The following is a 16293-nucleotide window of genomic DNA, read 5'->3' as shown; positions in this document are numbered from 1 at the left end:
AGGCTGAAACAGGAGGATCACGCAGGTTCGAAGCCAGCCTCAGCTACTTAGTGAGGCTCTCAGCAACTTAGTGAGACCCTGTTTCCAAATAAAATGCAAAATAGGTCTGGGAGTATAGCCCAGAGGTAGAAAGCCTCTGGGTTCCACTCCCAGTACCACAAAAGAAAGAAAGAAAGAAAAAAAGAAAGAAAGAAAGAAAGAAAGAAAGAAAGAAAGAAAGAAATTGGAAAGAAAGAAAGAAAGAAAGAAAGAAAGAAAGAAAGAAAGAAAGAAAGAAAGAAAGAAAGAAAGAAAGACTGGGCATGGTGGCGCACACTTGTAATCCCGGAGCTTGGGAGGTGGAGACAGGTGGATTGCGCAGGTTCGAAACCAGCCTTGCTGGCTTAAGAGACCCTGTTTCCAAATAAAAATATAAAAATAGGTCTGGGAGCCGGGCATGGTGGCGCACGCTTGTAATCCCTGCACTTGGGAGGCGGAGACAGGAGGATCGCGCAGGTTCGAAGCCAGCCGCACTGGCTTATGAGACCCTGTTTCCAAATAAAAAAGTATAAAAAATAGGTCTGGGAGTGTAACCCGAGGCAGAAGGGTTTCCAGGAACCCCAGTACCACCAAAAAAATAAAAAATAAAATAAAAGATAAAAATAATTTAAAAAATAAAAATAGCTGGGTGTGGTGGTGCACACTTGTAATCCCAGTAATTAGGAGGCTGAGACAGGAGGATCATGTAGGTTCAAAACCAGCCTCAACTACTTAGTGAAGCTCTCTCAGCAACTTAGTGAGACCTTGTTTCCAAATAAAATATAAAATAAAGCTGGGGGTTTAGCCTGGAGGTAGAAAGCCCCTGGTTCCATGCCCAGTACCACAAAAATAAAATAACATAAAATAAAAAAGACTAAAAAAAAAAAAAATAGGGCTGGGGGTGTAGCTCAGAGATAGAATGCCCTTGGGTTCCATTCCCAGCACTGCAAAAAAAAAAAAAAAAAAAAAAAAAGACTGGCTTTCTTTCTTTCTTTCTTTCTTTTTTTTTTTTTTTTTTTGAGTACTGGGAATGAACCCAGAAGAATTCTACCTCTGAGCTATATCCCTAAACCTTCACTATTTTAAAATTTTTATTCTGAAACAGGGTCTCACTAAATTGCTGAAGCTGGCTTCAAAACTGTGATCCTCCAAATTTGGGGATGCAGGTGGGGGTGGTGTGTGTGTGTGTTTTACTGGGGGTGGAACCCAGGGGACTTCTATCTCTGGGCTATACCCTCAGCCTTATTTTATTTTTTATTTGGAATCAGGGTCTTACTAAGTTACTAAGAGCCACACTAAGTTGCTGAGGCTGACTTCAAACCTAAGATCCTCCTCAGTTTCTCAAGTACTGGGATTGTAAATGTGCTCCCAGCCTAAAGACTGGCTTCTCAGCTGGATATGGTGGTGCATTCCTGTAATCTCCGTACTTGGGAGGCTAAGACAGGAGGAACACAAGTTCGAGAACAGTCTCAACAAGTAGTGAGACTCTTTTTTTTCTTTTCCCCCTGTACTGGGGATGGAACCCAGGGGCTTTCTACCTCTGAGCTATACCCCCAACCCTATTATGTATTCTTTATTTTGAAACAACGTCTCACTGAGTTGCAAAAGGCCTCCCTAACTAGCTGAGGCTGTCCACAATCCGAGATCCTCCTGTCTCAGCCTCCCAAATGCTGGGATTACAAGTATGTGTCAGCATGCCTGGCTAGTACTGAGACTCTTAGTAACCTAGCAAAACTCTGTTTCAATATAAAAATAAAGGAGGGCTAGGGGTATAACTGGAAGGTAGAATGTTCCTGGGTTCAATCCCTAGTGGCACACACACACACACACACACACACACACACACACACACACGACTGGCTTTTGGCAGGGCGTGGTGGCGCATGCTTGTAATCCCAGCACTTGGGAGGCTGAGACAGGAGGATCACACAGGTTCAAAGCCAGCCTCAGCTACTTAGTGAGGCTCTCAGCAACTTAGTGAGACCCTGTTTCCAAATAAAATAGAAAATAGGTCTGGGAGGATAGTCTGGAGGTAGAAAAGCCCCTCAGTTCCAAAAAAAAGACTGGCTTCTCATTATATGAAGTGGATTAGGACACTAGTTGAGGCCAGCTAAGACATCTTGCAGGAATTCAAGCATAATGAAGATTGCTGAAAAAATGAAAATGCTATGACATATGCCATACTATGTTTTTTTTTTTTTTTTTTTTTTTTTTTTTTTGTGTGTGTGTGTGTGTGTGTGTGTGGTACTGGGGATAGGACCCAGGGGCATTCTACCTCCAAGTTATATTCCTAGCCCTATTTTTTTTGAAACAGGGTCTCACTGAGTTGCAAAGAGCCTCACTAAGTAGCTGAGGCTGTCTGTGAGCCACAATCCTCCTGTCTCAGCCTCCCGAATGCTGGGATTACAAATGTGCGCCAACATGCCTGGCTCAACATACCATGTCTTAATTAGAAATATAAACTATGAAAATTACTAGACCAAATAGAAAGTCATGTGCAATGGGATGAGCACTCCAGAGTCAAATGAAAAGAGTAAAAACACACACAACCTGCCGCCCCCCTTACTTTTCTGGGGATTGAAACCAGGGCCTCCTCCATGCTAAGCAAGCAGTTTATGTCCCCAACCTCAAACAATTATTTTTGGAACTGTCCTGTAGTACCTTCTATCATCATTCCTGCAGACTTGAACTTGCCCTTCCACCCGTTTAGGATGACCCCTCCTACTTGATAACATTGTCCTAAATTTACCTCTTCCACAAACTTTCTCTAATTCCATTAATATTCTTAGCATTCATATTACTAGTATAGGAACACTGCATTTGTCTGCAATACTAAGTGTGTGTGTGTGTGTGTGTGTGTGTGTGTGTGTGTGTGTGTGTGTGTGTCTGTTGTAGTACTGGGACTGAACCCAGGGGCACTGTACTTCTGACCTACACCCCTGGCCCTATTTTATTTATTTTATTTGGAAACAGGGTCTAAGTTGCTGAGAGTCTTGTTAAATTACCTCACCTGGCCTTGAACTTGCAATTCTCATGTCTTAGCATGCTAGTACTGGGATTACAGGTATGCACCACCACAACCAGCACAAATACTAAGTTTTTCATGTATATATGTCCTGATTTAGTTATGGTTTACCTACATACATTCTTACACCCTGCTCACTCTTCCCTAAAATCTCTCCCAGATTTTAAAAATTATTGATGACACTGAAGCTGGGCATGGTAGCATATGCTTGTAATCCCAGCATTTGGGAGGCTGAGATGGGAGGATTGTCGTTCGAGGACAGCCTCAGCTACTACTTAGTGAGGCCCTTTGCAAATCAGTGAGACCCTGTTTCAAAATAAAGAATAAAAAATAGGGCTGGGGGTGTAGCTTGGAGGTAGAAGGCCCCTGGGTTCCATCCCCAGTACTGCCAAAAATAAAATAAAATAAATATATATATATATATATATATATTGATGATACTGTCCACTGTCCCTACTCATATTAATTTACCATGGATGTCTAGATCCACAGGCTCTTGGTTAAGAGCCTGGAGCAACACCAAATATTCAATAAATATTGGTTGAATTAATAAGGAATAAGAGACCTGGGTGTCATGGCACATACCTGTATTCAGAGTACTTGGTAGGCTAAGACAAGGCGACTATAGTTTGAGGCCAGTTTCAGCAATTTAGAGAGATTCTTGGCAAGTTAAAGGAGACCTTGTTTCAAGATAAAAATAAAAAGGGGCTGGGGGTGTGGCTTGGAGTTTGAATGCACCTGGGTTCAATCCCTGGTACTAAGAAAAAATAAAAATTGCAGGTTCACAGCCAGCCTCAGCTACTTAGTGAGGCCCTCCCTCTGTAACTTAGTGAGACCCTGTTTCAAAATAAAGATTAAAAACCAGGCGTGGTAGCACACACTTGTAAAAATCACGGTTTACGGCCAGCCTCAGCCACTTAGTGAGGCCCTTTGAAACTCAGTGAGACCCTGTTTCCTCAGTGACTCAATCACACACGCACGCGCATGCACACACACACACACACACACACACACACACACACTACATACTACACACATACATACATATATACATAAATAATTAGGAATAGGAGGCGGGCATGGTGGCTCATGCTTGTGCAGTACTTGGGAGGCTGAGAAAGGAAGACTGAAGGTTTGCGGCTAGCCTGACACTTAGTGAGGCCCTTGGCAATTTAGTGAGACCCTGTTTCAAAATAAAGAGTAAAGCCAGGCGTGGTGGCACATGCTTGTAATCCCAACATTTGGGAGGCTGAGACCCGAGGATCGCAGTTCTCAGACAGCCTCAGCTACTTAGTGAGGCCATCTGCAATTTAGTGAGACCCTGTTTCAGAATAAAGAATAAAAAATAGGGCAGGGGGTGTAGCTCAGAGGTCAAATGCCCCAGGTTCCATCCCCAGACCTGCAAAAAAAAAAAAAAAAAAAAAAAAAAAAAAAAAGAGAGAGTAAAAATAAGGCTGGGGGCTGGAGTGGTGGCATACACTTGTAATCCCAGGATTCATGAGGCTGAGACCAGAGGATTGCAGTTTGGGGACAGCCTCAGCTACTTAGTGAGGCCCTCTGAAACTTAGTGAGACCCTGTTTCAAAATCAAGAATAAAAAACAGGGCAGGGGCTGTAGTTCAGAGGTAAAATGCCCCTGGGTTACATCCCCAGACCCGAAAAAAAATTAAATAAATAGGAATAGGAGATTTGTAAAAAAAAAAATTTCTTCATCACATATATTAATATAAAGAAGGGATTCTATCCCTCCTTCTCCATGTCTCAGAATTTTAGCTAGGAATATTTAGAGGACTTGTGCCTTAACTGATGTAGTAACTGCCAACTACACTACTGAGTAAATATTAAGTTAAGCTTGCTTAGCTTCAGTTAAATCTGAACTTCTTACATTATCAAAAGAAAAAGTCCACTTTTGTCTGTGAACCGCTGTACAGTTTACGAGCAGTTGCTAAGAGGCTCCCTTGAGAATGGCGCATGGAAGCGAGATAGTCTCTAAAACAACTATTGAGAGGTTCCAGGTCGCCCAATTTGGCTTAGAAAAGTCCCACTGACTAAATGTCTTGTTTGAGTTTTGGAAATGTGCCCTCAATGATGTCTGGGTTCACGGGGGAAGCTGAATTTACGAACTGATAATCTGCCTGCTGGAGGAAAACTGACACCAGTGGAAGAGAAGCAGCAGGCTGGGCTGGCTTTTTGCTTTCTTTTGTTCACCCCTTCACTGTGGGGCAAGGGGACATGTCAATGCCATCTTTTTGTCTATAAATCTTCTAAAGTCTTAATAAATAGAAAGCAAGCAGGGAACAGACTGAAAAAAGCTAAAACAAAGTCTCAACACACCTATCCTCAAAAACCACTGAACACAATTTCATTATTAAAACAGAGAGTGGAGGGCACAATAGAAACTTGGGAGCTTTTAGTGTTCCTATTTCCTGATTGAATGCAGATCACATAAGGGCTCTTGATGGGAAAAGGGAAGTACAGCTCCCAGTACATCTGGTCCCTGGTATTAATCTTAACTGTCTGGTGATAGCAAGGCACATGATTTTGGGGGCAGCAAATACCTGCAATGATGACTGAGTCAGTTCGGGCTGGGCCAAATTTCAATGTCATCTCATGTTTGTGTTTATGAACTGCCAGGTGGTCCTCGTTTGTAAATCTCTGAAATGAAACAGAAATGGAGGTGTGAACAAAGATTTAAAAAAAAAAAGGAAAGAAAAAGAAATACCATCACCACCAACAAAATCCCCCACCAATTCAGTGCCCTGTAAAAATATCCTCCCAAAGATGCTGCAGTTACATTTGTGCCTGGAAAGAGAGAATGGAAAAGAGAAAAAATTGAAAGTGATGCAAAAGACGAAGAGATGGGGGGGGGCGCTAGAAGGTAGGGAGGAGAGGAAAGGGAGAAGACCGTAGCACCAACTGTTCTGTAAGATCAGGTCCAAACAATAGAAATGGACAGATTGTTGGTGAAGTGGGTTCCAGGAGGAGGCTCCAAATGAAAAACATTAAGGCAAACTTGTAGTGAACAAGGGAAAACAAGTTTTAATACTACTACTACTACTACTACTACTACTACTACTAATAATAATAATAATAAAGAGAGAAAAAGAGAAAGGCTAGGCACTCAGTCATCGCAAAAATAAGAGATTTCAAAATGAAGCTCTCCATGGTGGGGCTGAATTGGACTATTTTATGAGGGGGCTAACAGGGAGATAAATTATGCAAGATTAGGAGAACCATTTAACTTCCTGGCCCCCACAGTGCTACAGCAGGCGCCTTCGAGGCTATTTGGCTCTGGGTTTTAATGAGCCAGGACGGAGCTGTAGAGGACCAAGGCCCAATGGCCAGCAATAACGGCATACACCAGCCCCGTCGGCCAAATGCTGTCTCCCCTCATCAGGCAGCCTGCCTGGGCTCTATCAGCCATAAAGGGGCTGGTACAATGCTGCTAGCTAGATGATGGCAGAATAAAAATGCAAGCAAAATTCTAAAAAATCTTTTTAAGGGTAGGGAGGAGCTTGTGTGGAGGATGAAGGAAAGGAGATAGTACAGAGATTTTGTTTAGAGATTTGGGTAAAAGATCAATGAAGAGGTGAGGTGAAGTCTACCCCAGTTTATGACTAAGTAAGACAGGGTTACTGGGCAATAATTTATACTCCCGCCCCTTTAAAAGGCAGAGGTGAAAGAAACAGATGAACCGCAGTAATTCAAAAGAATAGTGCCCTCAAAAGTCCCTTTGAGGCTGCTTGCTGGTCGTGTTCCTTCATTAAACATGCCTGTGATACCATAACTGCCTGGACGCTGCAGTTTTGCAGTTCCTTCAAGGGAGGTTCTGAAACATAGTTCTATTTGTCTTTTTGTTTCGAAAATTAGTGCCTGCTTAGTCCCCTGTTTTCACTATTTATTTATTTTTTGTGGGGAGACATGGGGAACTGAACCCAAGAACATTCTACCTCCAAGCTACAGCCTCAGCTTTATTTATTTATTTGTTTACTTATTTATTTATTTTATTTATTTATTCTGAGGATTGAACCCAGGGGACATTCTACCTCCGAGCTATGCTCCCAGCTCTATTTTTTATTCTTTATTTTGAAATAGGGTCTCGTTAAGTTGCAAAGAGCCTCACTAAGTAGCTGTGGCTGGCTGTGCACCCACAATCCTCCTGTCTCAGCCTCCTAAATACTGGGATTACAAGTGTGTGCCACCATTCATGGCTTCCTTTTTTATTTTTTTGTTTTGAAATAGGCTTTTACTAGGTTGCTGAGAATCTCACTACATTGCTGAGGCTGTCTTCAAATCTGCAATCCTAGCCAAATGTGGTGGTGCATGCTTGTAATTTCAGTACGTGGAGGATGAGACAAGACGACGACAGGTTCAAGACTAGTCTTAGCAAGTAGTAAGACTCTCATCAACCTGATGAGACCCTTTATCAAAATAAAAATTAAATAGGGAGGGGGTCTAGCTCAGAGGTAGAATAACCCTGGGTTCAATCTCCAGGACCAAAACAACAACAAACAAACAAAATAAAAAATAAAAAGGGGCCAGGTGTGGTGGCGCACGCTTGTAATCCCCGCGCTTGGGAGGTGGAGACAGGAGGATCGCGCAGGTTCGAAGCCAGCCACGCTGGCTTAAGAGACCCTGTTTCCAAATTTAAAAAGTATAAAAATAGATCTGGGAGTGTAGCCCGGAGGTAGAAGGGTTTCCAGGAACCCCAGTACCCCCCCACACACACACACAAAAAAAAAAAAAAAAAAAAAAAGAATAATAGTGGGGATTGAACCTAAGGCTGCCCTACTATTGAGCTAGGTCCCCAGCCTTTTTTATTTTGAAACAGGATCTTGCTAAATTAGGACAGCATTGGCTTTGACTCCTGTCTCAGTCTCCCAAGTACTGGGATTATGGGCCTGCACCTCCATGTTTGTCTTAAAAGGCAATTCCTAGCTGTGCGTGCTGGCTCACACTTATAATCCTAGTACTTAGAGGGTGAGACAGGAGATCACAGGTTCCAGGACAGCCTCAGCAAGTAGTGAGACTCATCAACCTAGCAAAACTCTGTTTCCAAAAAATAAAAAATAGGGCTGGGGGTGTAGCTCGAAGGTAAAAACTCTTGGTTCAATTTTCAGTAACAAAAAAAATAATAATAATAATAAAATATAACTGGGGTGGGTGTGTATCTCCAGAGGTAGCCCCTGGGTTGAATCCCTAGCAGCAGGGGCGGGGGGGGGGGGAGGGCAACTCCTTTGGCTACAACTCTCTGCATAGACCTGACTTGTTTACTTTCTGTTCTTCCTTGCTGCCTAACGCTACTTCATCCCTTTCCAAGCCACCCATGAGTTATTTATTTTTCCAAATCAAAAAGCTCAGGTCTGAAGAGAACTATAGATGACAGAAAGGCTCTCTTACCTATCAGCATCTCGGGTTTGATACATGTTAATAGAGATAGGAAATATAAACACAGGAAAAAAATTGCATCTTTATTTTCACTACACTGTAGCTGAAATTTAGCATTCCTAATTCATAACAGAAATTACATGTTTGTTCATATCACTTTATAGTTTTTACAAGATATGGCAAAATGGCTCCCCTTCAACTGTACTTAAGGCTTTTTTGCATGCTAAGCATGTACTTTCTACCACTGAGCCATAATTCCCAGTCACCAGAAAAAAAATTTCTGGGGGGTGTACTGGGGATTGAACTCAGAGGTGCTCTACCACTGAGCTACATCTCCAGTACTTTTTTTTTATTTGTGGTACTGGTGATGAAGCCCTGGAGCCTTCTACCTCTGGGCTACACTTCCAGACCTATTTTATATTTTATTTGGAAACAGGGTCTAAGTTGCTGAGAGCCTCACTAAGTAGCTGAGGCTGGCTTCGAACCTGCGCAATCATCCTGTCTCGGCTTCCCAAATACTGGGATTACAAGCATGCATTAGCATGCCCGGCTCTGGCTCTTTTTTTTTTTTTTTTTTTTAAATAAGGTCTCACTAAATTGCTGAGGCTGACGCTGAGCCAGGCGTGGTGGCCCACACTTATAATCCCAGATTTCAGGAGGAGGATCATAGTTAACAGACAGCCTCAGCTACTTAGCGAGGCCCTGCAACTCAGTGAGACTCTGTTTCAAAAATAATAAAAAGGACGGGCGTGGTGGCGCACACTTGTAATCCCTGCGCTTGGGAGGCAGAGACAGGAGGATCATGCAGGTTTGAAGTCAGCCTTGCTGGCTTAAGAGACCCTGTTTACAAATAAAAATATAAAAATAGGTCTGGGAATGTAGCCCAGAGGTAGAAGGGCTTCCAGGAACCTCAGTACCACCAAAAATAAATAAATAAATAAAATACCCAGGGGCATTCTATCTACAAGTGAGCCCTATTTTATTTTTTATTTTGAGATAAGGTCTTACTAAGCTGCTCTGGGCCTAAATTGCTGAAGCTGGCTTCGACCCCATGATCCTCCTGTCTCAGTTCTCAATTACTGGGATTACAGCTGTGCGCCACCATGCCCAGTTTACATTTATTTATTTATTTATTTATTTATTTATTTATTTATTATTTTTTGCAGTACTGGAGATGGAACCCAGAGGCACTGTACCTCCAAGCTATACCCCGAGCCTTCCTTTTTAGTCTTTTTTTTTTTAAACAGTGTCTGAGTTGGGAAGGGCCTCACTAAGTAGCTGAGGCTGTCTGAGAACCACGATCCTCTGGTCTCAGCCTCCCAAATGCTGGGATTACAAGCATACGCCACCACACCCAGCTTTCTTTTACTTTCTAATATGGCTACTAGAAATTTTATTTATTTATTTATTTATTTATTTATTTATTTATTTTTGTGGTACTGGGGATGAAACTCAGGGGCCTCTACCTCTGAGCTACATCCCCAGGCCTATTTTCTATTTTTTATTTTAAAACAGGGTCTCACTGAGTTGCAAAGGGCCTCGCTAAGTAGCTGAGGCCTCGATCCTCCTGTCTCAGGATCCCAAATGCTGGGATTACAAGTGTGTGCCACCACACCTGGCTCAAAAATTTATTTTTATTCTATGTATGTATATATGTATGTATGTACATACATATGTATTTATTTTGTAGTACTAGAGAATGAACCAAGGGGCATTCTTCCTACAAGCTATACTCCCAGACCTTTCTTCTTCTTTTTTTATTTTTATTTTTTTTAAATTTTTTGTGGTTCTGGGGTGGAACCCAGGGGCCTCTACCTCCGGGCTACGCCCCCAACCTATTTATATTTTATTTGAAATAGGGTCTTACTAACTTGCTGAGAGCCTCACTAAGTAGCTGAGGCTCCTGTCTCAGCCTCCCAAGCCCAGGGATTATAAGCATGCCTCCCAACCGCGCCCGGTCTTATTCTTTATTTTTTTGAGACAGAATCTCACTAAATTGCTGAGGGTGACCTCAAACTTGTTAATTCTCCTGTCTCAGCCTCCCAAATACTGGGATTACAAGTGTACACCACCTCTCCCAGCTCTAGAAATTTTTAAATTACATATATGGTTCACCCAACTGTGGCTTGCACTGTATTTCTTTTGGACTTTTCTTAACTAGATAACATACTTAAAGAGCCGGGTACAGTGGGGCACACCTGTAGTTTGAGGAACTCAGGAGGCTGAGGCAGGAATATCTCAAATTCAAGCCTAGGCTTAATTTAGCAAGACCCTGTCTCAAAATGAAAAATAAAAAAGGGTGGGGGATGTAGCACCATGGCAGAGCACTCTGGATTCAATTTCCAGTACCTAAAATAAAAACAAAAATAAAAAGGCTCAATGGTCAGTGAGACCATGGGAGCTGGGCAAGTGTGCCCGTAGTTGCAGCTATTGTGGAGGCTTAGTTAGGAGGATCACTTGAATCTACAATTCAAGGCCAGCTGGAACTAAAAAACCTCAGCAAGGCCCTCATCTCAAACCAAAACAAAAAGAAAATGGGAACTACAATCATATGCCAATCTTGAGTCTTTCCCCTCAAATCCACTTTCTGTAAATGCAGTTTATAATATATGGCTGTGGTTCTCAACCAGGGGCAACTCTGTTTCCCAGGAAACATTTGGCAATGTTTAGAAACATTCTTGCTCCTCAGAAGTGGAGGGATAAAGCTGGGCTGGTTTGTAATCCCTTGGGAGGATGAGATAGGAGGATCACAGGTTCGGGCCAGCTCAGCAACTTAGTGAGGCCCTCTGCAACTTAGTGAGATCCTGTTCTAAAATAAAAGAATAAAACTGGGCTGGGTGGTGGTGGGGGGAGTAGATTGGAGGTAGAATGCTGCTGGGTTCCATCCCTAGTACCACAAGAAAAAAAAAAAGTGGAGGGGATACTATTGGCCTCTAGAGGGTAGACTGGGATGTTGATAAATACTACATAATGTACAGGACAGCCTCCAAAACAAAGCACTATCTAACTCAAAATGATGGTTGTGTCTCTGTTGAGAAATCTTTCTACAGAGTAACAGAGAAAGAAGGAAATAGGGAAGAAAAAAAAAAAAGGCTATTTTTTAGTTTCTCTTGCAAAACTGCCAACACATGCTTTTGGACCTCAACTTGGAAGGAAAAACACACAGGCAGAAGAAAACTCCCAAACTCATTTTATAAAATGGCTGATGTACTACAGATCTGCAAATACTCAGGGAAACCAGGATGATAAGAGACAGAAGGCACTCTAATTGGGAGAAGAGATTAAATGGAATTCTCATGAATTGCCTTGTCAGTAACAAAGATACTATGGAAGAATCCAATCAAAACAATTTTGCTTACTTTTTCTTTTTCTTGGGGGGGCAATGGGGATTGAGCCAATGGGGGTTCTGCCTCTGAGCTATCTTATTTTGAGACAGGGTTTGGCTAACTTGCTGAGGAGCTTCCTAAATTGCTGAGGCTGTCCTCGAACCTGTGATCCTCCTATTTCAACCTCCAACTTCCCATGTACTGGGATTTCAGGTGTGTGCCACCATGCCTGACCCTTTTTTAAATTTCAAAGTAAACAGATAATATACTAAAAAAGTATGTTTTGCCAAACTGCCAGTATGTTATTTTATTTAGAATAAATCTAAATAAGTCGGTGTTTAGAAATAGTTATTTTCCTAATTCCATTTAGTCTACTCTTTTGTAAGTATTTTTAAACAGTAGCAATGAATATAACTAAAAGGAAGGCTCAGGACAAATGAGAGCTCAAGCCAAACTAAAACTAAATTTTTGCCTTTTGATTCTTAGCCAGGCACAAGCATATGGGCATTAGCAATCTAATAGTTTCGAGCTAAATCCTTGGTAAAGCACTGTGACCAATGAAATTTTTATGCAATATGCATCAACTCCTAGCCAGATTCATTCCTGAAATGTTGTTTTTGGCTACTACAGCTTGAGTTTTTATGTGAATTTGCCTCACATTTTAAAATGTTCTTATATGCTGACCTATGATAAATTTAAGTCTCTTTCCTTGTTTTAAAGGAGTAGATTGGGAGCCAGGTGTGCACACCTGTAATCCTATTGCTTGGGAGGCTGAGATAGGAGGATCACAGGTCCCAGGACAGCCTCAGCAAGTAGTGAGACTCTCATCAACCTGGCAAGGCACTCTTTCAAAATAAAAACAGAATAGGGCAGTGAGTGTAGGTTGGAGGTAGAATGACCATGGGTTCAATCCCCGGTAACATACACACACACACATACACACACACATACACACACACATACACACACACACACACACACACACACACACACACAGAGTGTAGACTGGGAGAAAGAGACATTCAGAACTCTTTAATTATTAAGAAAAGGGCCCTGAATTCAGGGAACAATACAAGAAATAGAATTTACTTTTGTGATAGGCTGAAAAATTATTTATGCTGAAACCTAACTACTCCTTTCTCCAGTTTCTGGGTTTGGTGGTATTTAATGAATAGAGCAGCTTTCTTTTAATATAGTATCTACACTTGGGACTGTGTGTGTGTGTGTGTGTGTGTGTGTGTGTGTGTGTCACTGGGGATTGAATTTAGGGGCATTCTACCTCCAAGCTACACCCCCAGCCATATTTTATTTTTTATTTTGAAACAGGGTCTTGAAGTTGATGAAAGCCTCACTAAGTTGCTGAGAACTTCAAACCTGCAGTGCTACTGTCTCACCTCCCGAATACTGGATGCTCAGCTTGGGAGATACTTTGAAAGAAAATAGTAAGAAGTGCTGGGCATGTTAGCACACGCTTGTAATCCCAGTACTTGGGAGGCTGAGACAGGAGGACTGCAAGTTTGCAGCAAGCTTCGCCTACTTAGTGAGGCCCTTTCCAACTCAGTGAGACCCTGTTTCAAAATAAAGAATAAAAAATACGGCTGGGAGTGTAGCTCAGAAGTAGAATGCCCCTGGGTTCCATCCCTAGTACCACACACACACACACACACACACACACACACACACACACACACACACACACATAAACACACAGTTGAGTATGGTGGCTATGCCTATAATGCCAATACTTAGAAGTCTGAAACAATATTCCAGGTTTGAGGCCAGCCTCTGAAATTACAGAGACCCTCAGTAATTTAGCATGACTTTGTTTTAAAAATAAATAAGTAGGACTGGGGGTGTAGATCATACATAGAATGCCTCTGGGTTCAATCCCCAGTACAAAAAAGAAAAGAAAAGAAAATGAGAATGAGAGAGCCATAGAAAATCTGAGAAACTATGGAGAATAAGTTCCGAACACAGTGATATTGGTGTTGAGCAGGTAGTAGAGAACATAGATGTTTATTTATTTTGTACTTGTGATTGAACCCAGGTGAATTTTACCTCCAACTCACACCCCCAACCCTATTTTATTTCTTATTTTGAAACAGGGTCTAAGTTAGGCATCTTAGCGCATGACTGTAACTTGGGAGGCTGAGACAGAAGGATCCCAGGTTTGAGACCAGCCTCAGGAACTTAGTAAGAAAGATTATCTCGTGGCTGTTTTATTTATTTTATTTTTTGGTGGTACTGGGGTGGAACCCAGAGGCTTTCTACCTCCGGGCTATACTCCCAGACCTATTTTCTATTTTATTTGGAAACAGGGTCTCACTAAGTTGCTGAGAGCCTCACTAAATAGCTGAGGCTGACATCGAACCTGTGCGATCCTCCCGTCTCAGCCTCCCAAGCGTGGGGATTACAAGCGCGTGCCACCATGCCCGGCCTGTTTTATTTTTTTAACCCTGTTTCAAAACTAAATAAAAGGGTTGGGGTATAGCTTAGAGGTAGAATGCCCATGGGTTCAATCCCTCAGTACCACAGAGGAAGGGAAGGAGGGAGGAAGGCCTGGCCAAGTTGCTAAGGGTCTTACTAATTGATGAGGCGGGTCTCCTGTCTCCCCAGTACTGGGATTACAGGTGTGTCCCGCCAGGCCTTGCATAGCTGGTCTTTTGTGAACACTATTTAGTCACTTCAATTTATCACATATTCTGAAAGAAAAAAACTACGAGATCTCTAAGAGTCTTGACAAGGCTTCTTAACCTAAACACACCGTTATATTCCCAATGGATGGTATCACTTGTTTGGAAAGCAGGGATCAGAAAGAAGGGAAGGGAGTGAACACACACACCTCGAAGCCAACATGACTCTCATTTCTACCTCAGCCCGAGGTTCCTGCTCTCTCCGTCAAGATACTGCTGCTTACCGAGTGAGTCACATCCTGCTTGGAACGCTTCGTGGCTCTTGAATGAATCATTTCAAAGTACAGGATTGTTCAGCAAATAAGTACAACCACAGCAGTAGCAGCTCATACGCTACATGTGTGAGCAAGGTAATTTATAGAGGAAAAATAAGAACGGGAAACTTCTACCCAAAATACTCCAAAAGAAAGTGTTGTCAGGGAATGAAAAAGGCCACAGGAAGAAAAATTTCCCCCACCAAACTGTACCTAAGGTAAATTGAAATTTAGTTGTCTATGGGGTGAGGGATTTTCTGTTTGGAAAGGCTTATAAGTTTCTTTTCTTTTCTTTCTTTCTTTCTTTCTTTCTTTCTTTCTTTCTTTCTTTTTTTTTGTGGTACTGGGGATTGAACCAAGAGGACTTCTATCTCGGAGTTACACCCTCAGTCTTATTTTTTAAATTTTATTATTCATTCATTCATTCATTATTTGGTTATATATTTTACTGGGATGAAATCTAGGAGTATTCTATCTCTGGTTATACTCCCAGCTCTTTTTATTTTTTGTTTTGAAACAGGGTGGCTGAAAGTCTCCCTACACTGCTGAGGCTGCCCTCAAACCTGCCATCCCCCTGTCTCCGCTTCCCAAGCATTGAAATTACAAATACACGCCGCCAAGTGCCTGGCTTCCAGCCCTACTGTATTTGTGAGAATATTGTTCAAGTGAGTGTTAATGCATCCTCTCCTACTTTATCTGACACCAGATTCCCTTTATTACAGAAAGGTACCTATGAGAATTTCAGTACGCAAGAGTTATACTGCTGTTCCAATGAAAGGACGTTGGTGCCAAGTCTCCGTGGACCAATTTACTTTCACTTCTACTTCAATTCTAAGCTCCTACTCTCTCCTTCAAGGTGCTGCTGTTTCATCACCGACTTTTATTTAACTATCAACTGAAGTGTCGTATGCAAAAAAAGTCAATTAAAAAAAAAAGACACAAGCTAAGTGTAGTGGCGCACGCTTGTAATCCCAGCCTTCGGGAGGCTGAGACTGGAAGATGGTGGTTCACAGACAGCCTCAGCTACTTAGCGAAGCCCTTTGCAACTCAGTGAGGCCCTGTTTCAAAATAAAGGATAAAAAATAGGTCTGAGTGTGTAGCTCAGAGGTAGAATGCCTGAGTTCCCTTCCCAGTACTGCAAAAAAAAAAAAAAAAAAAGACACAACAAAATGCCAATTTAAAAACAATCCCTCCTAATTTTTTTTTCCTTTGTGCGTTTTTTTTTTTTTTTTTTTTTTTTGGTGGTACTGGGGGTGGAACCCAGGGTCTTTTCTACCTCCGGGCTATACTCCCAGACCTATTTTATATTTTATTTGGAAACAGGGTCTCACTAAGTTGCCGAGAGGCTCACTAAGTAGCTGAGGCTGGCTTTGAACCCGTGCGATCCTCCTGTCTCAGCCTCGCAAGCGCGGGGACTAAAAGCATGAGGCACCAGGCCCAGATTTCTCCTCTTAAGTTTTTTCACTTCCTAATTCCTTCCTTTCTTTTGCTTTGCTTTTCCTTTCCTTATTTGTTTATTTTTTTAAATTCGGTACTGAGGACTGGACCTAGGGGCCATCTAACTCTGACCTACACCCCCAGCCCTATTTT

General features: G+C 42.1%; 1 protein-coding gene across 4 annotated transcripts in view; it reads right to left on the bottom strand.

Annotated features, from left to right (window-relative positions):
- Positions 1 to 16293, bottom strand: part of LOC308270263 (cyclic AMP-dependent transcription factor ATF-7) — a gene marked incomplete at both ends in the record, with an annotated part of 83789 nt that overhangs the window by 41627 nt on the left and 25869 nt on the right. For 3 of the 4 annotated variants that reach the window (XM_080706063.1, XM_080706064.1, XM_080706065.1), the window contains one exon: positions 5601 to 5697. The exons of the other annotated variant lie outside the window; for it this stretch is intronic. In XM_080706063.1, coding sequence (XP_080562189.1) covers positions 5601 to 5697 — 97 coding nt within the window. The remainder of the gene's footprint in view (positions 1 to 5600; positions 5698 to 16293) is intronic. 4 annotated transcript variants of the gene reach the window in all.

Source organism: Muscardinus avellanarius (assembly GCF_963383645.1).
Source record: "Muscardinus avellanarius genome assembly, chromosome: 11".
Taxonomy (NCBI): Eukaryota; Metazoa; Chordata; class Mammalia; order Rodentia; family Gliridae; genus Muscardinus; species Muscardinus avellanarius.
This window is presented reverse-complemented; position numbering and strand designations above follow the sequence as displayed.